This window comes from Necator americanus, chromosome III (assembly GCF_031761385.1).
Source record: "Necator americanus strain Aroian chromosome III, whole genome shotgun sequence".
Classification (NCBI taxonomy): Eukaryota; Metazoa; Nematoda; class Chromadorea; order Rhabditida; family Ancylostomatidae; genus Necator; species Necator americanus.
This window is the reverse complement of record NC_087373.1, coordinates 40,231,155-40,253,425: the sequence shown is the minus strand read 5'-3', so window position 1 is coordinate 40,253,425 and position 22,271 is coordinate 40,231,155. Positions and strand designations below refer to the sequence as shown.

Genomic DNA, 22,271 nt, shown 5'->3' with positions numbered 1-22,271 from the left:
TTTGGAAAAATTTTCCTTTGTTTTTTTTTTGAATTTATCTATTGCTGACAATAATATGCGTTGAGAATTACAGTAGAATAAAATTTTAAATTGCAAAGTACAGCTAGCAGATGTTAGTCAATCGGTGTAGTCCTTCCTCTGTACTTTATCTTCGTACCAGGGGCGGACTAGTGCTTGAACTCTGCCCTTTCTAGCACGACCCTGCGTGTTTGCACTTTTTCCAGGGATTTTGAAAAAATGCAGGATTGCCCGATTTTTTTTGCCTCATTCAGTTACTGTAATCATAAGAGTAACTCAGCAGTTGCAGTTATCATTGCCGCAGTTAATACAGGATGGGTAATAATGATTTCGCACATTTTAAAGCTATGAAACACTTTGAAAAATAATTCTAAAAAAAAGGAAAATATTTCCGAAAAGGATATAAAGTCTATCTATTTGAATTTAAAAAATTATAGATGGTGACAGAAGACGTGCGTCGTTGTGTATACATCTCTTATGATGCTTTCGGAAGTTATTTGTTACTTTCCGGGGCAGCTCTGGCCAAATAGCGTCGATTTTCTTCCTTTTATGGCGTCCTTCAAACCTTAGTGGCACTGAGGACGATGTTCCAAAAAATTTGAGACATGTGGGCTTGAAGCTGGTGACTGTGCTGACCACGCTTCGCCCCACTATGGAGAAATTGAACGCTGGGGAAGCATTTCTCCTGACACTCGTAGCGAACGTTATACAGTATGACCTGCGACGTCATCGTGTTGAAGCCACACATGCTCGGAATCCAAGTCAGCTGGTTTGAGGCTCAGAAAGGTCTCCAATATTTCAGCGTAACCAATCGACAATCAAGAAAAGGTATAAGCCGAGCACGGCAATTTTCTAAAAATTAATAAATAAACTGCCACTTCGTGTACTTGTCAGAAACACATTCACGTTTTCTATGGAGATCCTTTTCACTTCTCAAAAACACTTTAAAATGTAGGAGACTGCCCTGTCCTCCCCCTCCCACCCCCCTACCGCCCCTCCTCCTCCTCCTCCTCCTTTATTAACAGCGTCCATGACGATCATAGCTGTTCGGGTTATTCTAATGATTTCATTAACTAACTGAGGCAAAAAATTGAAGAACCCTGGATTTTTTTCCGTAGAATCTTTGCAAAAAATGCACTCTCATTAGCTCCGAATCGTACTAGAAAGGACACAGCTCAAGCACTGGCTCGTTCCTGGTACGAAGATAAAGTACAGATGAAGGACTACACTGTTCGACTAACATCTGCTGGGAGTAGTTTTAGCAATTGGAAATTTTATTTTACTGTAATTCACAATGCATATTACTGTCAGCGATAGAGAAATCTAGCAAAAAAAAAAACCAAGGAAAGTTTTTTCAATTAATTTTCAAAAGCAGTATAATTTAGTTGAATTGTAAACTTTTTAATGAGAAAAAATTTCATATTTTCGCTGAAACTTACTCATTCTCTTTCATCTGAAAATTACATAGACAACCCGAACACTTCAAGGATAGGCTTGTGGAAGGAATGAGTCCGATTATGCACAAGAAAAGAAGATCCATCACTTCGTTAAATCAAAAGTGCGACCGCAAACTAAGTTTGGGTTGATATTCGAACGTTATGCAATCAGGGTTCAGAGAAAAAGAATCTGCTTTGTTTCCTTTTATTATTGCTACGATTTCTGGAAAACATTATAGAAATGGGATCAAACTTGCAAAAAAAGTCCAGAAGTTCTAATCCTATCTTCAATCCTATTTCTTTTGTTAATAAACACATTCTTCAACCTATTATCTTATTAATGGTTGCTTTTGTTAATTATTTCTTTTGTTCAGATTCCAAAAAAGAAACTTCTCAGGATTTTAGCATTGAATTTGCAATCTCTAGAGGTCGTTCTTGTGACCGTAATTAGTCAGTTGGCTCTTCTTTCTTTAATTCTATCTTCTGTTCTGTCATGACTAAAAAGTTTAAAACTGTTGAAATTCCTTATATTTTGTCACACACGTTACGCAGAAACGAATTTATTATGCTTCACCAAGAAAAAAATTCTTAGATGTATTCTTCTCCACCGGGATGCATCATGGATAGTTTGGCGAGTTTAGGAGCTTCGATGCGAAGGTGGCCGTCTTCGGTCATGGAAGGTTTGATTTGCTCCACATCCACGTTATCAGGTAGAGCCCATTGACAAACAAAAGTTTTAAAGACGTTATTATAATACGGAGAACCATTGAATAAATAAAAACTTCCAGGTGAATAGATGTACCTCATTGAGTATTCGCTCCCCTCCACTTCCTGCTTTCCTTCGATTTTAAGGATTTTTCCATCCAGGTCCATCTTTAGCTCTTCCGGCTTGAAATTTGCGACATTCAAGGAGATTGCTAATTTTGACTCATCATCCACAACCTATGATTAGGAAAAGTAACCAAAAGGGCCTATGAAATCAGTAGAAACTGCTGCGAACCTTTTCCAAACATCCAGAAGAGTTCTCCTTTCGATGGGAAGCAACAGACGTTTGTGGTGGACCTCAGTCCTCTTCCGATGATGTCAAGATCTTCCAGAAAATCATCATTAAGACTGGTCACAGGAGAAAATCCTCAGTTGCAGAGTGATGAGAGCGACAGAACGCAAAGAGACATAGTGATCCAGGCGAATATCATCCTCAATGTCACGTAAGCAAGCGAACTGCTAATATGCGCAGCGTGTTGCCCTTTCTCGAACGTTCGCGAATGTTCTATGCTCGCACCCGGGATGGAGCCGGGTCGCAATCAAGTTACGGGTTCCGAAGATTCCCGAATATTCCCATGACGCATGAATCATTAAGGTAAATGCCACTTCTCATTAAGCTGTTTTCGTTTTCCTTTTGTATTTACTACACTGCACTTTTATTATAATTTCGACAACAACTACATATTCCTTTCAGTAATGAGGTCTCGTATTTTCATTGGTCGTTCGTCCACAAATGTTCGCTGCCTAAGGCTGTAGATCTGACTCGAATCAGATAAATTCGAACCCATCCACCTATATGAATAGTTCAAACGAACAAACTTCAAAATGTCCCGAAAAACAGGAGAAGGAACAACAGTTAAACATAAATCACATGGATTTGATGGGATTTTTCGAAAATTTTCAAAAATTTTTTCAAAAAAATGCAAGCCCTCCATGCAATACAGCCGTAACCAAAGTGTAGTCGCTGTGTGCCCTTTGTATTTTGGAAGAATTGCACTAAAATCTTTTGCGCCCTTTACGTACCCTTTACGTAACGTAAAAAGTGCCCTTTACGTAACGCAAGTCAACGCGTCAAGTCGTAAACAGTTGCGAAAATATATAACGTATTCAGCAAAATATTGAAGAATGTTGTTCATACGCATTGCACTTTTAGAAGATGAGAACAAGATAAGAATATACTCTCTAGGCCTGACGGGAAGAATTTAAGTAGGAATTTCTTCAAAAAAAAAAAGAAAAAAGAGGGAAAACGGTTGCCTCTGCAGTAGTTTCTAGAACTATGAACGAGTATGAAACATTAATAGAAAATATGAAAATGTGAACGCTTTCATTTTGATAAAATCAATTTATTTTTAAATCCAAATGAAGACAGGCTTGGTTCCATAGCTTATTGTTGTCCAGAGGATGTAGTCGCAAAATGTGGGATACTCACATTAGCTGTTAGAATATTATTATGTTTCTGTTACATTATTATTATATTAAATGAATTTATATAAATTGAAGATGTTATATCATATAACAGAATGGCTAATTTTTATGTAGGTATTATTTTATTTGTATGAAAATTCGAGATCCACTTCCCTTGACAATCTCACATAATACTGAGGGCATATGAGGAGAGGGAAGATACAGACGAAAATTTCCGCATGCACATACGAATCCTCGAAAATTTCCCTCTCATCTCTGCTCATTTCCTTACCAATTTTTTTTTGAACGCGTTGCCCAGAAACGTTGTCATGAGGGAAGCACCAAACACCAATCCAATAAAAATCTTATGAAGAGGTTCAGGTTCAAAGAACGACACATCATAACAAGCGAGTTTTTACGTTGCAGGCAGCTATAAACTATTTTCCCCGTATCTCTCATGCTCTCCGCTCATGTGTACATGGAAAATTCCAGAAAAATCTATGACGATATGTATTATTCGGCAAGAAATTAGCTAACCTTTAGAATGTTAGGGAAAAAACATGGAAAGGACCACATTAACGCTAACACTTTAAGATAATGATTAGCGAAGTTGACGAAACCAAGCGTTCAGCTGATTTATTCTCTACATTTAGGGGATAAAGAATTAACCTCATTATTCCTACAGTAATCTGAAGTAATTACTGAATGATTCCATATCTGCTCATTTAAGTATAGGTTTCTTATATTGTTTTATTAAGTAGTATTCAATCTTATTTTTTAATGTTTGCTTAGAAGTTCTGCCTTATATTCGTGTGGATTATCTTCCAATGAATATTGGGTGATTCGACGAACAATACATTCAACAGCAAATCCATAGCTCTCCGCTTTTTCTGCAATTGCGGAAAAAATTGGTAAAATCGTTACGTGACTCATAGCTCTCGTCAATACGATCGGAAATGTTTATAGGAGCTTTGAAAAGCTTTGAAACGTATTGTCATAACTTTTGACATCGGAATTTTCATTGCTTAACACTAATCCCTTTAGTCAACACATTTTTAGATGTTAGAGAATTTTGTTGGCGATATTTATTTGTGAAAATGGACAAGAAGAAGTACCGGTTTGAACTACCAATGCTAAGACCACAACATACACAAATTTTAGTACGAAAAAAGCATGTAAAATTACGTGGGATGCAAGGATTGCTCTTCTTTTTTTACTTCTTCGTTGGTGCAGCCATGATTGGAATGTTTCTTCTGTTCGGCGACGCACTGTCCGTCTTCGGTGCTTCAACGCATAGATGACCTTTGTCGCTGAGTTGAGTATGTACGGCCTCTAGGTCTACATTTTCAGGCAAAGTCCACTTACGGATGAATGATCTGTGATTACTGGTACGTTCTTCGAATGCCAATCCAACCACCACTACCATAAGAACACGTCCCACCTATGAATAAAGCTGCTATCACTTTTGTGCTCCTGTTTCCCTTCCACGGTAAGCTCTCGACCTTCCAAGTGCACATTCAGCTCTTCCGGGCGGAATTGCGAGACGTCCAGCGAAACAGCGAATTTCTTATCGTCATCGACCACCTACAACACAATGGTGAGGTGAGGTATCGATACGAGGTACTACTTCGTACCTGCTGAGTTTCATTCGCCACATGCAGTACAGAATGATCAGCGTCACGCCAGTACGGGTACAGAGAACGTTCGAAACGATCAAAATCGCGCATGTATTCGTTCATCATGCGATTCATTGCACGCGGTACTTGCCATAGATCCATGGTCGCCAATTGGAACTACTATTCCAAAAAATGAGACTACTAACGCCCGGATTCAATTTAGATCTGCGCTGATCTGATTTGATGCGAACATCAATTCCCAAGTGACATATGCAATGGTGGAAAAAACACGGCAAAATAATTGAATTATTGATTACCAAAATCGAAAATCCTATTCACAAACAAACAAACGAGTGCTTAGACATACGAAGTAATGGAGGAAAAAATGGTGATTGGAGGAAAATGACGGCCTACGCTTCATGAATGTTCTTCGATATTCGATATGGCAACAGTTCACCGAGAATATTGTACTGCGGAAGCACCGCAGAACTTCCAATTTCTTTTTCCCCGCAAGATACTTTACGGAAGCACCTGTCACACTTTTCCAAGATACAATCAAATAAATCTGTTTCCTAATGGTTCCAGATTATTCGCTAGTAATCCCAGAAAACAAACAAACAAAAGTAAGAAGGGAAGTTGGTTACGGTTAGTTTTAAAACGTTTAGGTCACATACCAGTGTGGAACTATTCCTTGAAATGTGCCATGGATTGCAAAACAAGGGGGCGTGGCGAAAGTGCAACCGCTGCGGGTGCACTTTATGTTCAACAATATTGCACCGTCAAGTCACAATCGAGAAATTTCCTTTATGTTTCGCAATCGAAGCAGGGAAAAGAAAGAAAAAAACAAGGATGATCAGCGTGTTTACGCGAATATCCATGTCCAGAGGTCAAATTGCACGAGAACATTCGAGATTTTACCAACGGAAGTCCACGTGAAACTTCAATAAATTCCATATGTGGGAGTAGGACGTTTATTGAAGGATCAGATCATACGTTTGTAGTGGATGTGTGGAACATTGATCCATCGAAATAAGTCCCCTCATAAGGGTATAATCGATTCTAGAGCACAGCGTACATAAAATGAACTTTGCTTAATGAAAATGTCTTATTGAAGATTTTAATCTTTTAATAAAAAAATCTACTTCTTGGCACTTTACCACTTTACTAGTTAAAGTACTTTGAAACTTTGAAAGGAAAATTCGCAAAAGCTTAAAGTTCGACTCATATGGATTTTAAAAAAATATTAAAGGAAGATCTTTCTTTTAAACGCTGTTTAAAAGTGATTAAAACAACTTCGGGGTGGACAAGGATCATACTCAAAAAGAAAATTTAGGCAGACTAAAAAAATATCCAAGAAGATCACGATTTTTTTTGGAACCTAAACAACTTGTTCCAGCGAATCACTTAGTTTTTTTGCGCCATCGAGATGGCGTCATAGAGTCCAGTACATCAGACCCACCTCAAGTCAGCGCATTTCGAAAAAAAGGCGAAAAAAGTGAAGTTTCCTGCGAAAAAAAAAGAAAACCTCGAGAACAAACACATCCACAGATCCAGCCGCCTGCGGTGATGTCGTCGTTCGAATGTTCTCGGGAATGGGCGGGACGTCGATACGAGCACGGAAGGATGAGAGAGTATGCCGTGCGCATATAATGCAGACGAATACAGTCCGAAAGGGGTACGGGGGGATTCTGCAGCGACGAGGTTCGATCGGCGCGCGATGTGTCTGTCGAATGCATCGACAGTTCGTTGATTTGTAGACTCGTCGAATTATTCACACGTAGACCGTACAATTTGTTTTCTCGTGCACCCACGATGCCGTTATTTTTGCTACCGTCAACTGCGTTATTTCCGTCACTTTACGACGAGTTGTTTGATGACTACGAGCAACTGGATACATTTACGCAATCTGAAAACCACGCTCAACGTCCCGCAAAGGATTCGCACTGCCACAGCACGCAGCAGGTCCCGACTGAGGTGGGAAGGCGGTGCGTTATTCATCAGTTTTGAAACTACTTATTTTCCCCTCTCATGCGTAATTCTAAGCTAACTCCCACGTGAAATCCAGCAATTTTCAGTCGGAAGAGCTTAGCGTCGATTTGGAAGAGAAAAGTTCACCACCAGTGATCGATGAAGATCAAGAGATAAAAAATCGAACAGTGCATCCGTGAGGCGATGGTCCTACCAACACAATGCACAAGAACCTACTCTGCTACTGTTATTTATTCTTCCAGAATGACAGGTGCTCTATGGATTTGGGTCTAACTGATTATCCTTATCAGTCATATGTGTAGGCGAAAATTTGTGGTTTTTTTTTGCAAGAATACAACCAGCGAGAATTAAAATGCTTGAAAAATAGGAACGAAAATGGAGTTGTGTGGAATTCATCTGCATCTTACGCTGAAAATGAGCTTTTTTTATTTGTACCTTATTTTGAGTAATTTTAAACAAGCACCAAATTAACTTATTTCATTTGAAGAAGAATTTCTGCTTCAAATGTATTGTAGCGATGTATCGTTATTTCACATGTATTTTATTATTTCACATGTATTTTATTATTTCACATGTTATTTTTGAACAAACGCATTCTTTGACTTATTTATTTGTTAATTTATTTATTTTGCTCACGCTGTGTTATTTTTTAACGATCCTCCTTCTTTCAATTATTTGTTACGTGCTTATTTATCAAGCTCCACCCTTGCTGTTTCCTCTATAGAATCAACTAATATTTTTGTTTACTTTTCTGGCTTAACAGCGATCCGAATAAATTTCAACTCAAATTCTTTTTTCTTTTTTGTATCCTGCAAATATGAATAAAGTTATAATTAAATCATTTAAAAGGAAAGAATTTGTAAATCGCGCAATCTCAAATGTGAGCCTGGTAATACGGAGCCGAAGAGGGTGGGATCAACCGAGATGACCAGAGAGGAGTTCGGAAGACGTTAGCAGCCAGTAACAAGGTTTCTGGAACGCCTACTTCATCAATATAATTCTCAACAACTCTACTGAACAATGGTACTCATTTGGGACACCGTTGCGTCCTGTACGTTGTCAAGATAGTCTTGGGATTAGTTCGTTTATTCACATTTTCAACATATTTTCATAAATCCAATTTATTGATCGCTTACATATGATCTAGCAGAGAATTGCTGAATAGGTGAATAAGTTAAATAAGTATAGAGTAAATGAAGTTAAAGAAAGATATACAAAGAAGAATGTAAAGCTCGTGGAAGGATAATTTACGTTCATTGAGGTACAGAACACGAGTCAAAAGGGCTGTATCAGCTGGTTACGTGCTTGGAATTATGACGATACCGATTTTTGCTATAATTACATCTTAGACGACGCAGCCGTGATCGGAATATTTCTTCTGTTCGGCGTTGTTGCATCCGTCTTCGGTGCTTCCACACACAGGTGACCTTTGTCGCTGAGCTGAGTGCGTATCGCCTCCAAATCTACGTTTTCCGGTAGCGTCCATTTTCGGATGAATGATCTGTGCAACACAAGCAGTTGAAAATCCCTGTACTACTAGAAGTAGAGCGTAAGGACTCGTCTCACCTTTGCGTGAAGTTGTTCTCATTTTTATGTTCTTGCTTGCCTTCGACGGTGAGTTCCCTTCCATCCAAGTGCACATTCAGCTCTTCCGGCCGAAATTGTGACACATCCAGCGAAACTGCGAACTTCTTTTCGTCATCTATCACCTAGAATACAGTAATACATAATGTAGCTAGGTGTAGTTATTGTTTGCAAATCGATACGTACTTGGTGAGAGTCGTTACCGACGTGAAGAACAGAATGGTCAGCATCTCTCCAATACGGGAAGACGGTCCTGTCAAAATCTCGCTTGCATTCGTTCATCATGCGATTCATCATGCGTGGAACATCCCAGAGCTCCATAACGAACGGTTAGCGATTGATTTCAGTCACTGAAGTAAGCCATTTTAAATAACGCTATCCTGGATCAGATGTTAGCATTAAAGTGCAACGAGAAAGATCAAAAGAAAAGATTTTTCTCCTGAAAAATAGGAGATATGCTTCCAGAGGGGAATTTGATGTGCAGAGTTGACATTTATGAACGCAAAGTTACTGCTGGCTAATAAAAGAACCAAAACTTGAGCTCATGTCCTAAGGCAAGGGTGTCCTAAGGCACTCGCCCCACTACTGTGGAGCCGTTTTTAGGATATCATCTAACATTCGTGAGATGACTTTTTTCATCACGAAAGAGGAATAGATTTTGAAATACTCAACTCAAACTCAACAAAAATTCAAATAACAACTAGTAACTTTCGGGAACTTCTGGGAAACGTTCATTTATTCTAAGTTAGAAGAGACTGGGAAGCAAAGGTACAGAAAAAAAAGAATGAAATGAGGAAACAAACAAAACCACTTGCGCAAACCTTGAAGTGACGTTGGGGCAGCGTAGCACCTGTTTATGCGTTGATTCCAAGAATATTCCGGAATGTTTACGTGTCGAATTGCGCAAGAGAACATTCTCGAATGTGCGACGCTTGCATTGTTTACGACTACACTCCATGCACGTGATCGGCGCGCGTAAGCGTAGAACATTCGCGAATTTTCACGAAATGCCGCCGTTCGGCGTATATAAGCAGCTCGTCGGCCTGCTTCTCATCAAGAGTAATATTCTGCTGATACACGATGTCTCTCTACACTTTTCCCTCATATTCGCTCTGCGGCCGAAGATTCTGTCCTGTGCCCAGTCTTGTTGATGATTTTCTGGAAGATTTCGACATCATCGAAAGAGCTCTGAGACCTTTGCAAACGTCTATGGCCTTTCAACACAAGGACGATTCCCCTGGATGCTTAGGTAAGGTAGGTGGCAGTTTCTTTTGATCTCATAGGATATTTTGATGACTTTTTGATTCCAGGTTGTTGATGACGAGTCCAAGTTGGCCATCTCCTTGAATGTCGCAAATTTCAAGCCGGAAGACCTTAAGGTGGACCTGGATGGGAGAATCCTTAAAATCGAAGGGAAACAGAAAGTCAAGGAGGAGAACGGATACTCATCGAGGTATGTGTACTCAGTTAGGAAGTTTTGTTTACCCACTGCCAACCTATCTTATCACTAACGCCTTTAGGTCCTTTATACGTCAGTGGACTCTTCCTGACAATGTGGATGTGGAGCAAATAAAACCGTCTATAACTGAAGATGGCCATCTTTGCATCGAGGCCCCCAAAATCACCAAGCCATCCATCACCTCCAGGAACATACCGATAGAGAAGGCTGATAAGTAAACACCGTTCGTGTGGTTGTATGGATAGCACATTCCCTACGTGTTAATATCTATGAATGACTAATATTTGTATTTGTTACTGTATATTTGTACAGTGTAATTCCCCTATTAAATAAATGCAAAAATGGCTAACAATTCGAGAACTTTTTTTCAATACAAGAAGAAATAAATGTAAAAATTTAATTTGTTTGATGGTTATGGCTAACAATAGAACTAAGCACTGGATTTGACCGCGTATGTTGAGTTCTAAGCTTACACTTATTATCCACAAAATTAGCAAACTTCAAAAATTTCACTTCCTGGTGATTGCAAATGCATTTATGAAGTTCCTGAAATATTTCCGAAAAGTGAGATTCGTTCCAGAGTTCGAAAAAAAGTCGCGTTGGGCCAATAGTGGAAATTCAAGGTCCTATTCTCACTGTTAGAAACCGGACAACAAAAAATACCTGAAAAAAGAAATGAACGAAAAATGTCCGAATAGTGAATATATTGAAATAAATTAAAAATAATCTGAAAAAGAATTAGGATAATTAGCACTCAAAATTTCCAAAATCCCAGCAGTTCAACAACACGAAGTTCTGGATATAGATACATCTGACTGCTTTTAGAAGTACTTAAAGGATCACTAAACCATCTGACAATCCCAAAAATCAATCAAATCCAATCTGTTATCTGAGGCAAGTAAGTGTATTTTATGTGTCATTCTTTTTGCTTACACTTATTGATTATGTATTCAAATCAATAAATGTGCTCCTGACAATCATTGCTCCTCTGCCATTTATGAAAAAAACTAGGGTCATTCTCAACCTCTTACTGAAGTTTAACTTCGACGGCTCATTCCTGGAAAACATAGAATAAAATCCCACCTTTTCTGCTCTTTAAGAAAATTAAAAAGATTCGGCTAAGACCCGACTGAGAAGTCTACTAAGAATATAAATTTATAATATAAACACCGTTCTGAGGAGGGCGGAAACCAAAATTCTATCTACGAACCACTTTTTCCGCAATCGGCACCAAACTTCTGTTTCTCAGCAGCCTTCAAAGATTTCTTCTAACTGCAGAAATTCAATATTTTTCGCTTCATCTACTAAAAGATAATATTTAAATTCAGTTACTCCACGTATTCGCTTTCATATGTAGATATTTTAATTTTGCTAAATTCTTTTTTCTGTTATGTGATACTCTGGGGAAACTTAAAGGAAGGGAACGGTTTCCAGGGAAACTCGAACAATTTACACAATCCATAGAATATTCTATCACCATGTTGGGCTTGATGTGTTCTTTCCATGTGACGAGGAAAAAAATTTGCCCAGCACTAATCTATGAACGTTTTAAGAAAATCTCATTACCGTGGAATGCAATACAATGTTTTCACGAAAAAAGCCTTTTTTTTAGAATGGACTGCGTGATAAAACAAATTTCTACCACAGAATCAACTGGTAACGTCTTTAATATTAGGATCAAATTTTTGAGCTCTTAGCAAAGGTTAAAATGATAGCGGATGTGAGTAAATGTATAAAATGGAGTACTGTAATCCAATCCGTATTAGTTAACGTTACCATATAATAAACAAAACAATAATTAATGATGATACACCCATAATAATATCATAACATATAATTCTCTCTTGTACGCTATATCTCTCTCTTGTACGCTGAAGAACAATGGCAGCTACTAGAGAGATGTTGAGCAAAGATGCGCTAAGGCCACTTCTGCATTTAACTCCTTAACGAAATGCCTGTGGTCGACCCCCATCACCAACGAAGTCAAGCTGCGAGTCTACCTATCCGCAACTCGCCCCATCATGATGTACGGATCGGAGACTTGGACAGCACCATCAACGGTTATGGAGAGGCTTGACTGCACGGAACGAAAGCTGCTTAGACGGCTACTTTTGGCCTATGGTATGTCACAATGAAGATCTTTACGCAGAAATTGATGTGGTTTACCGGCGGTTGACACGTGGAAGATATCAACATCTTGCACCGCCATCGAAAGCGACTAAAGTAAATCGTCTTCGCTTCTTTGGTCATATATTAAGGAGACCGGCAGATCGCCTTGTTCAACGAATTCTGAAGAGTTTGTCGGGTTCGAGCTGGAAGAAGCCACCTGGCCGAAAACGGAAGTTCTGGAGTGAGGTGGTGAAAGAGGACTTGAGGACACTCGACGTGGATAGGCAGTTCAGGCGAGACGTAAGGTTTCGCAGAATATGGAATGGCGACGAATGAATTGATTCTGTGCAAGCTCTCGCAGAAGATCGAGAAGGTTGGGCAGAGCTGTGTTCAAGGGGCGAAGATGCGGGTAATCTCGGCGAAGATGCGGGTAATCGCGTCAGGCGATGATATCAGCCCGCCGATTAAGTCAAGTAAGTCAAGTACAAAAACTGAACTGCAACAAAATAGGCAACCAGCGACTTTTACAAAAGAACCTCCTTCATTGTCTGAGCAAGGAAAGAAAAAAAGTAATTGAGATCCTTGAGCAGATTTCAGGAACCATGCAACCCAACTGCTTGATATTCGGGGCATAATGAAGTTCAAATAATGCGAATTCGCGACAACCCGCAAGGTGTTGAAAGATATTTTAGAAAAAAAAAGATTTTTTAGAGCGAAAGAATCACCGTCTGGGCTGAATCCACTTTATTATTAACAGATTTTTCAGAAAATATCACACAGTCCGTCAGATGTTTTACAGGCTGCTTGGCATCCTCTGCATACTGCTCCTGGCTTATATATCTGCTCCTTGAGAAGATTTCCTCTGAAAATGATTAGTGTAAAGTTCATGTTGCTGGTAAAAACGTCCTTTCCCATTTAATAAAAAGTATGTGTATATTTGTATACAAAACATACAATACAGCTCACGAGATCGCTAAAGAATAGCTGTGTGCCCCCAAGACTTTTCTTCGTTGGTGTGATCCGTTCTCACTTACTTAGTTTAATCCCATGATACCGTGTTAAATGAAAGTAATGTTAGTATTAATATCATTAATATTAATAATAATATATAATATAATAACATAATTATTTAGTAATATTTTTGAAAGTAACATGAACAGACCGAGAAGAACTGAAACGTTTATCTTCCGAACGGAATTTATTTGCGAACTTTCCCATTCGTCACTAAAATTGCGGTGTTGATGAAATAAAAATGTAGATTCGATTCTTAGTCATGTAATTCTACTATAAAACACCCGAGAATAATTTGGCTTTGAGTAGACTAGTAAACAGCACAAAAGTCTAAACACCCCTTGATTCTACTTGTACACAAAAGTGTAACCACTATTGAGGACACTTAGCAATATCAGTTTGCTTAGGGATTCCCACACAGAACGCCAAAGTACTGTTGATATGATGGGAATCGACTTCTAATATGAAACCGAATCTTGAAAAGATCTTCTATCTCTCAGAAATGACAAAAGGTACTGGAGGTATGGGGATTCGAACCCCAGACTTCTCGCATGCAAAGCGAGCGCTCTACCCCTGAGCTATACCCCCACATTTCTATGTCTTCTACAACAGCCCCACACCATGTTCAATTCTGCGCAAATTTCTTATTTAAAACATAGCTGTGGTCAGAACCGGCCAAATGACTTTCTGAAACGTTCCTCTGTATGAAATTAAGGTTCCGCTGGGACCTGGACTTTTAACTATTCATCCGGAAATTTTCCTCAAAAAGAATCGAATAGACTCCATAACTCTGAAATTCATCTCTGTTCAAGAGGACTATGACAGGCAAATATGAAGAGCAACCGTCCAATTATACGGTACTTTGGGACCCTCATGAGCAGCAGTTTACCCGAATGCGATAGGTTAGTGCAGGAAAACGAATGATCTCATCTCTTTCTTCTCTGGCTCAATGAATCCACAAGTCGACAAATCCTACCCGAAAACTCACGCTGGACTATATCGACACACGATGAAGGATTTATCGTGGCATGTCTGTATCGCACAACCGAGCCTCACACTACTTGCCCATGCCATCTAAAATACATTTTGCTCTTTTTTCCATGTCGTTCTCGAAAATTCGACTAATCCATTTCGTTCCAGAAATGATCATAAAAGCTGTGCTCACCTGAGTAAAAGCTGATTGATCGATTTCTTTGTTCTTCAGATTTAAAGTGTAGGTCACTTGCCGATCAATTGTTTCTTTGGTGATCTGATCCCACCAGCTCGTGGCTGCCTGGAACACTCCTCGATATGCCTCGCATCGATTTTCTTGTTGTTTTTTATACTCGACGGTGTCCAGATTTATTTCGTATTCGCATAGTTTATTATATTATGTTATATTTATTTCGTATTATTGTTCGTATTCGCGACCATCTAGGTTTTATTTAAAATTTAAGAAATACTCAACCCACTTCTTCAAAAGCAGGTACTGGATCTGCGTTCGGCATTGGGTAGACGTATACGTTTTCTCCGTACCCTGGTCGAGTGTTCTCGTCCGATTTCTTGAATGAGCAACCGTTCGCGTATTCGATCGCCGAAGCCTCGGTCTCGCAGTTATAAATCTACGAAAAGCGAACTCATTAGTCTAAATTATTACATTAAATAGATAAATAATCCTCTTTTCGCTTACCATCTTTGGCATAAACAATGATGTAGGCAATTTACTTGTACTCTTGCCATTTTGTACCAAACCCCTTGCAAGAAGACTTCTACAATTTCATTCGTTTAGGCCTTCGTCAACTTAAAATGGTGCAGATTATGGAGAACTACACATTATGCTCTTAGTATGTGTTCTAATATTTCATTTTACTCCCTTTTATGAATATTGGTTAAAAAAATAATTGAATTTTCTGCTTTCTTCCTACATTTGGTTTAGTGCAGTTTCCATCTCCAAAGGATTAGATTTAGTTGATCTCTTCTTGCAAACTTTGGTGCTAATACTTCCACAAAGATCTATGGTATCACGACAAACCTTCGAGTATTGTGAGCTTCTAGAATTTTCTTTCTTCCTTCATCGGTCATACCTTTATTGCCTTGACACATTGTGTTAGTTCCACCGCCTGAACACTTATTCACAAATAAATAAGTTAAAATAGGTTTGATTCTGGTCTTTTCTTCTCTGAACTAGGAGAGGATAATCGAAACGATGAGGCTGAGAGGCTACTTATAGACTCAGAGTAATCTCTCCCAGGTAATGAATGACTAGTAAATACTCATGCAAAATATATTCGTAAATAAATAATGGAATGGAGTTCTTGACTACTTCCCGTTTTCGGAGCTGTACCTCCAGCAAGAACGTACAGGTTGAGAACGAATTGTAAGGTTACCTGGAGCCGGTGGCGTTCCTTTATACATACACAGCCCAGTCTGTTTCTTGCAGGTTGAGCCTGGATAAGTTGTGCAGTCCTTGTCGTTCGTGCACTTCGATCCCTTTTCGTAGATGGTGTTGTTTCCATAGGCGCCTCTGAAGAAACTTTCGGTTTTCAAAGCGTCTCATATCATACTTATTTGATTTTTATATGTGAAAAATCCAAGCGCAATTTTAGGGATCTGTGACAAGTGGAATCCACGCTTAGAACGCAAAAATAATATGTGAGTAGGTGTGTTATGAGAATTAAATGAAACTAAATTGAGAATTATGAGAAATAAAAGATGATGAAGATGAAAAGTATGCCAAAATGCTAATGGCTGAAAAATACTATGGTATTATTACGAAAGGGAGGATGTGACAGAGTCGATTAGAGGTTCGGTTGTGACTGCACTCATTTGATGGTTCGAAACCGATCTGGTGTCAACTAAGCCTTTGGTCGCTCTGGGGTCAATTGATTAGTACCAGCCCCTAAAAGGATGCGCTTACTGCGTGAGCTCATCCTTTTAGGGATTGCTCAACGTTGTGCACTTGCCTTTACCAATAGCATTCAGTAGCCAAATTTCTCAAAAACAAATGTTCTTCTCGTAATTAGCTTGATTGGAAAATGATAGGTTAGCTTGTCAGTGGAAAAACTTGACAAAACTCACACGAGGTTATATACGCATGATATGTGAGCTTCCATATCGTTGGCACATTTCGCGTATGCGCATCCAATCCTCAAAGTTTTTGCGTATGCCATCTATAAGCATTTTATTTTGCGAAATATTTTTGTTAACATAATAACCACCAGTGTTTGGAAGAAAATCATTTTCTTTTAAAATTTATAGCTATTTCAAGGCTACTTTTGGTCCTACTTAATCTCAAAGAATTTTGCCTACGGTAAGTAGCACAACCATACATTTGAAAGACTCACGTTAGCAAATGTATACATCCGAGGGTCACTGTAAACGTTTTCCGAATTTTGTATCCCATATATGCGACCGGCGTTTATCCACGAATTCAAAGCTTCATCAATTTTTTGTGTTGGATCGATGTTCCCTCCTCCGCTGTAGACTCTGTAAATAGACACATCAAAACGTAAACAACCCTACTATTAGCTGTTGGATAACTACTTGTTAGCTAGAAGCGACTATTATGTGAAACTTCGCACTTTTTTAAACATGAAAACCGCTAAATATAACAAAGTTCCTATGCAAACAGGAGATTACACAAAGCAGTACAAAATCGGATATTGATTTTCCTAACTTCAGAGAATAACATCCAAGTTCTGAACTATCACTTTCAATGATTTGTGGGAGATTTGAGGAATTGGAATCTGTGATTTCATAGCGGTATAAGTAGAGCATCTGCTGTTCTTCTCGTGCAAGGATTCTCTTTATCTACCAAAATTCTCTTTTAAATCAGAAAACTAACGTTCCTGTATCATTCAAGCTATCTTTAGGAGAGCTCTAAAATTTCCCAGTGTACTCAGGATAAATGTGCTAGTCGTTACTCACATAGCTAAATTTTGAGCAAATCCTTTGAAATTAGTGATTTTTCCAGTGCATTTGTCCAGTTCAGCTTGAAGATCGTATTCCATCCGGCAGCTATATGACTGAAAATGCAGTTTCAGTGCCAAGCTTCAAAAATGTTTCTGCTACAAGGGCAATTTTGTACTCCTCGAAAAATCCTTATGTGTCAAGTTTGTAAAATCCATTAGTCGGACAAACCGTCAACTAATCACTGAGAAATTCTTATGGAGGATGTGGAAATTTATGTCAGCGGTATCAGAGATCCCAGCTACACACCTCTGCAAGACTTGACTTACTTGACTCTTACGGTAGGCGGATGTTACGGCCTAATGTGAGTGTCAGCATCTTAGACTCGCAATGAATCAAGGTGCCCTCAAATCCTCATTCAATACCTCAGTCCAGAACTTTTTTTCAAGACCGTGAGGCCTTTTCAAGTCTGTGAGCATCCTCACGACAACTTAGACAAGGGGGTTAGAGGATCACTCCATAACTTGACAAGGAAGTGGAGATGGTTCTGTGACTTCTTCAGATAGCCGGCCAACGTGTCTTTCCCAATTTTCCGCGTGTTACTCCCCGTACTTGAGCTTCACATCGAATAACGGATAGGTAGACTCGCAAATTCTCTTAATTGATATTACGGGGTAGACCACAAACCCTTGGTCAATGAGTTGAGTGCCGGATTCTCCTCAGAGCATCTTTGCCGGGGCCGCTGTCATAAGCACAACAAATTTCGATAGAATTTTCACACCATGCTGCAAGTTTGCACTGGTAGAAACAGATATACCTACATCGCCTTTCATACATCATACTCGAAAACCACCAGCGACGAGCAGATGGTGCTAAAACGACATCGGCTGAGCACTGCTCAACCGTTCTTCGCATGGCGTCATCAACGGCAAAGATGAACTGAAAAGGTCCCGCCATGGCCCCCTGTCTCACCCCATTTTCCATTTCGAACGGTGTTGTATACGCAGTTGGTGTTCGAACCGCAGCAGTTGTTCTCCTATTCATGTCGATCATTAGGCGTACGGATTTTCCTCGAGCACCATCGGCGCAAAACTCATGCGACCTCTGTAAGGAGAGTCGAAAGTGGCTTTGAATTCTACAAAAGCTATCTGCAGAAGCTTCGAATACCGCTGCGGAAATTTAATCACTCTCCTCACAGTAAACACCTTGTCATTCGTCGACCCGACAGGGCAAAAAGAGGCTTTTTCGTCGGTGTTTCTTGGTTTCTTGTTTCTTCGTGATGACTGTTTAGCCGATCCACGATGATCAACTCCAAAACTTCGAACATTAGAGCGGCAAACATATTCCTTGGTAGTTCATTTGTTCCATTTGTTTTGTTAGACAGATACCCTCTTGCGGGGCGCGAATTATGACAGCGCGTCTTCACGAATTAGGAATCCACTTGGCTGACCGCAGCGAATATCGGTCACTGGGCGTTTAGGGAAAGGAGGGGGGGCTTTCCGGTTCTGCGAGGTATTGAAATTTCCTCTTCAGTTGGTCAGCGTTGCCTCCCCGAAAGCAAGTCCGCTGGTATCATTGAGGACTGTTGAAAAGCCCTTCATCTTGCTGCTATGCTGCCTTTGTAGACTATAAGATTTCTCGAGTTCTTTCCCTCCCGTACCTTTTCAAACTCCTTCGCTCTTGACATCCATTCATTCTCAAATTAATGTTTTAGCTGACCCTCCAAATCGAGCTTAGAATGACGTTAAACTCCACGTCTTCTCTTCTGGAACCGTACCGTCAAGGTGAGAAGAATAGGGTGGTGGTTGGAATTTAATACGACGTCCTAGACAGCTCTTGATTCTCGGATATTTGAAAATGGAATGTTCTTTGTCAGAGCGTAATGAAGTTGAAGCTTATGAGTCAGCATCTTTCGCTTGCGCAGCTCCTCTGGCGTTAACCGCGTTGTCTCTTGCCACGTAAGTTGATCGCATCGATGATTCCTCTTAAACGAAAATGAATTTATTCTGCTCCCAATTGTCTATCTAACAGCTTCAGTTGTTTGTTTACTTCACGGGATATACCATTTTCGTAACACATTGGATTGCTATGGAAGTCCAACCTGCATTCAAACCCCTTACAACTAAGCCTCGCTGGCTTGGTATCTTTGACCTCAACGTGTTGATTTCATCATAGAACGCTTCCCTGTTGAAGTTTACAGCTGTTTCCGTAGATATTCGCAGAATTGTTTACCCAAGGGAAATACATCAGTGGAGAGAAATGAATATGTACTCGTTTCACGCGCGTTGATGAAGATATAAGAGTGCTATGATAGTGGACTACTTGCGCGCACACAAACAGTTGTCTTTGCGAAAATATAATTTATTCCGAACTTTAAGCTTCGCTTACCAAAGAGTACATCTTCGATCCTGTAGGCACAGTTCCCAAGCTTTGAAATGGTGCGCCTTCTACAATACTCTGCCTCAATTGGTTGTGAACATCAAGAAACTTATCTTTTTCTGCATTTTTCGCGTTCTGTTGAGGGTCGATTTTACACTCTGAAATAAAATAAAATAACTCGGTTTTGCAGTCGCGTCAAGAATATTTGGAACAACATACCAATCAACAATGCGAACGTGCACAAGCCTAACTCCAGGACTAGATCTGAACGTTAAGTCTGCAGTTAAAAAAAAAACTTGCCTATCGCAGAGTGTACATGAGTTGTGAGCGCGATAACGCAAAAAAACGACAGCAGACGTTCCTAAAAGCAACGTTCCTGAAAGCAACGTTCCTGAAAGCAACGTTTCTGAAAGCCGTACTTTCAGTAACAAATATGGAACGAATAACTTACTCTTGATCGCATTGAGTACGGGGGAACTTCTAGAAATGGACTGTTCCCGCCACCTTTATATTCGCCTCATAAGGGCCTCTGCTTTCACCTTTTATTGTTAGCTCATATTGAACGTAAAAAATACAGTAACTCTACAGAATAAGCCATGTTTACTTTAGTTGCCATGCATTAACCAAACCATGCAAGCGTTGATGACTGCACTTTTCGAAACGTGATCATGAAAAGATTTGCATATCGAACTTTTTAAAATTGCGCTTACAGCTGCTACTCAGTTAAGAGCAATTCAGCGCAAAGCTTCCGAAACGTTCCTTATGCATTTATTCTTTTTCTTGTACACAGCAGAGCATCTGAAGATGTCTTCTTCAAAAAAATCGCTAGTGCTAATGAGAAAAAATGCATCAGTCACATCTGCTCTGTTCATTGCCACACAGGAAGCTTCTCTGACTAAAATCTGCCAGACACTATGTGTTTTTATTTGCTCACATTTCTCTATGAAGGGGAAAATTCCAAATATAACATCACATTCAGATTGGAAATGAAGATAAATCATCATGAAAGTCAATCCTCAGAAATTAGTTTAGAATGGTTAGCCAACATGTCGTTCACTAACTCTAACTGGATATTTTAAGGTCTAGGTCTAGCACACTAAGTCTATCTTCTTCTCTTGTCCTTTTTCTCTTTACTTCCCAGCAAAACCAACTATGGACTTCGGAGTTATCATTCCATTCAGTCAGCCCCTACTTAGAACCAGATATTTCTTGCCTTGTTTGAAATATGTCCTCATATCTGACGTTTGAAACCCTCAGACATTATGCGGTTGCATTCTTTCACAAAACAAATTAGGTGGGGCTTTGATTTCATTTTAGGCCAGTCCTATGATTTCCGAACGTTTTTTGGTTGAGACGGCCGCTTTCAAATATGAGACTGCTTCGGAATTTGCCCAAACACTGCTAAATAATCGATGAAAAAACTTTTTTCTATTCCGAGAACCTACAGACGTTGTGCGAAATTCGCAGGCAATTACAAACATTTATTGATGGCTTGAAGTAGTTTTGATGTTTAGATGTTGAAACCTATTTGCCTTTCACATAAAACAAAACACTTAGGAACAATGTGACATTGTATGAAATTAACATTCACACGTAATTGCATTTATTTGCTTTGTGTCTGCGATATCGGTCCAAAAACTATATGAACGGCTTATTTGAACAGCATTCCTCGCAGGTGTTGAATTTAAATATTTAGTTATCCTTTTCATAATAGTATCTACGCGGCTGCATTCTGCAGATGCAGATGCAAGATGCAAAAATGAACCTGTGACTTTCTTGCCTTTTTTTAAAATATATCCTCATATCTGACGTTTGAAAAAAACTGGGGTCCGCTCACCTTTTATCAGGGTCAAGCGTGTGTTGAGAATTTCTCAACAGGGGGTCGTAAGAGGGGTGTCGGATCAGGGGGGGGGGGGTCGTAAGAGGGGGTCGGAAAATTAAGAAAAAATTCAAGTAGGGATCGGAAAATCAGAAAAAATGAAAGGAGCAAAGAGAAAATGGAGACGGGGTTGTCGTTTTCAAACAAACACATATTAAGGTGTACAAAATGAAGTGTAATTTAGGTATGCGACATTCAGCAGAAAAACAGGAGTGAAAACTGCTTCTTTTCAGAAGTGGTGCTGAAACTTGAAGGATGATCAGCAATGAATGGCATTTTTTTATCGCATATCGGAAGATATTCACAACTGAAACGTATTCTAAGGCTTTTTTTCAGGTCCCGATATCTGCGACTAAAAAATGGAAAAGTTGTCTCAAAGAAGAAGAAACGTCAATGATGCATATTCAGTACTTGAGTTCTGTTTAATATAAAAATAAATGATATAGAATAAATAAATTTTCTTCAATAATCGAATAAACGATTGAAGAAGACTCGCGGTTGCAGTTGAGGAAGACTACTGTAGCAAAAAAGTTAGGATAAAAAGAGGGTACACAAACCAAAAAATGATTTTTAAAAATTTATTCTTCATAATTCTGGTAATGAAACTACTGCGCTTTTTGAGCCAATCTTGAAAATGGACCACTTAGCATTTTTTGTTGCTCTAACTGATGCTTGATGACGTCGGAGTCGCTTCGGTGGCACAAACCAAAACAATTGAAATCTTGAATAAATGT

The 22,271-nt window shown here is 39.3% G+C and overlaps 6 protein-coding genes across 10 annotated transcripts; 3 read left to right on the top strand and 3 right to left on the bottom strand.

The window, feature by feature from the left end:
- Window positions 1-2,042: 2,042 nt before the first annotated feature.
- RB195_012438 (uncharacterized protein) lies at window positions 2,043-5,401 on the bottom strand (the record flags this gene model as incomplete). Of its 3 annotated transcripts, XM_064194290.1 has the most annotated exons (5): window positions 2,043-2,396; window positions 2,455-2,516; window positions 4,893-4,999; window positions 5,065-5,207; window positions 5,258-5,401. In XM_064194290.1, the coding sequence occupies 5 exons, from the start codon at window positions 5,399-5,401 to the stop codon at window positions 2,043-2,045; spliced, it is 810 nt and encodes a 269-aa protein (XP_064051872.1). The 3 variants fall into 3 exon arrangements, with proteins under 3 accessions (XP_064051872.1, XP_064051873.1, XP_013294322.1); XM_013438868.2 differs by lacking the exons at window positions 2,043-2,396; window positions 2,455-2,516 and having other exon boundaries at window positions 4,837-4,999; XM_064194289.1 differs by lacking the exons at window positions 2,455-2,516; window positions 4,893-4,999; window positions 5,065-5,207; window positions 5,258-5,401 and having other exon boundaries at window positions 2,043-2,327.
- Window positions 5,402-6,831: 1,430 nt separating this feature from the next.
- On the top strand, window positions 6,832-7,407 carry RB195_012437 (uncharacterized protein; the record flags this gene model as incomplete). Of its 3 annotated transcripts, none has more annotated exons than XM_064194287.1 (3): window positions 6,832-6,914; window positions 6,997-7,213; window positions 7,315-7,407. In XM_064194287.1, 3 exons carry the CDS (start codon window positions 6,832-6,834, stop codon window positions 7,405-7,407), a joined length of 393 nt encoding a protein of 130 aa, XP_064051869.1. The 3 variants fall into 3 exon arrangements, with proteins under 3 accessions (XP_064051869.1, XP_064051871.1, XP_064051870.1); XM_064194288.1 differs by having other exon boundaries at window positions 6,997-7,224; window positions 7,315-7,363; XM_064194286.1 differs by lacking the exon at window positions 6,832-6,914 and having other exon boundaries at window positions 7,052-7,213.
- Window positions 7,408-8,566: 1,159 nt separating this feature from the next.
- Window positions 8,567-9,133, bottom strand: RB195_012436 (uncharacterized protein; the record flags this gene model as incomplete). Its single annotated transcript, XM_013438277.2, has 3 exons — window positions 8,567-8,729; window positions 8,795-8,937; window positions 8,999-9,133. The coding sequence occupies 3 exons, from the start codon at window positions 9,131-9,133 to the stop codon at window positions 8,567-8,569; spliced, it is 441 nt and encodes a 146-aa protein (XP_013293731.2).
- A 759-nt stretch (window positions 9,134-9,892) lies between these two features.
- RB195_012435 (uncharacterized protein) lies at window positions 9,893-10,489 on the top strand (the record flags this gene model as incomplete). Its single annotated transcript, XM_013450770.2, has 3 exons — window positions 9,893-10,066; window positions 10,123-10,265; window positions 10,333-10,489. 3 exons carry the CDS (start codon window positions 9,893-9,895, stop codon window positions 10,487-10,489), a joined length of 474 nt encoding a protein of 157 aa, XP_013306224.2.
- A 1,900-nt stretch (window positions 10,490-12,389) lies between these two features.
- Window positions 12,390-12,716, top strand: RB195_012434 (uncharacterized protein; the record flags this gene model as incomplete). The annotated part of the gene is made up of 1 exon (XM_064194285.1): window positions 12,390-12,716. One exon carries the CDS (start codon window positions 12,390-12,392, stop codon window positions 12,714-12,716), a length of 327 nt encoding a protein of 108 aa, XP_064051868.1.
- Window positions 12,717-13,142: 426 nt separating this feature from the next.
- On the bottom strand, window positions 13,143-20,121 carry RB195_012433 (uncharacterized protein; the record flags this gene model as incomplete). Its single annotated transcript, XM_064194284.1, has 13 exons — window positions 13,143-13,242; window positions 14,380-14,465; window positions 14,557-14,664; window positions 14,843-14,992; window positions 15,061-15,139; window positions 15,403-15,490; window positions 15,758-15,894; window positions 16,449-16,540; window positions 16,715-16,856; window positions 17,298-17,395; window positions 19,668-19,816; window positions 19,959-20,019; window positions 20,110-20,121. 13 exons carry the CDS (start codon window positions 20,119-20,121, stop codon window positions 13,143-13,145), a joined length of 1,302 nt encoding a protein of 433 aa, XP_064051867.1.
- Between the last annotated feature and the right edge of the window lie 2,150 nt (window positions 20,122-22,271).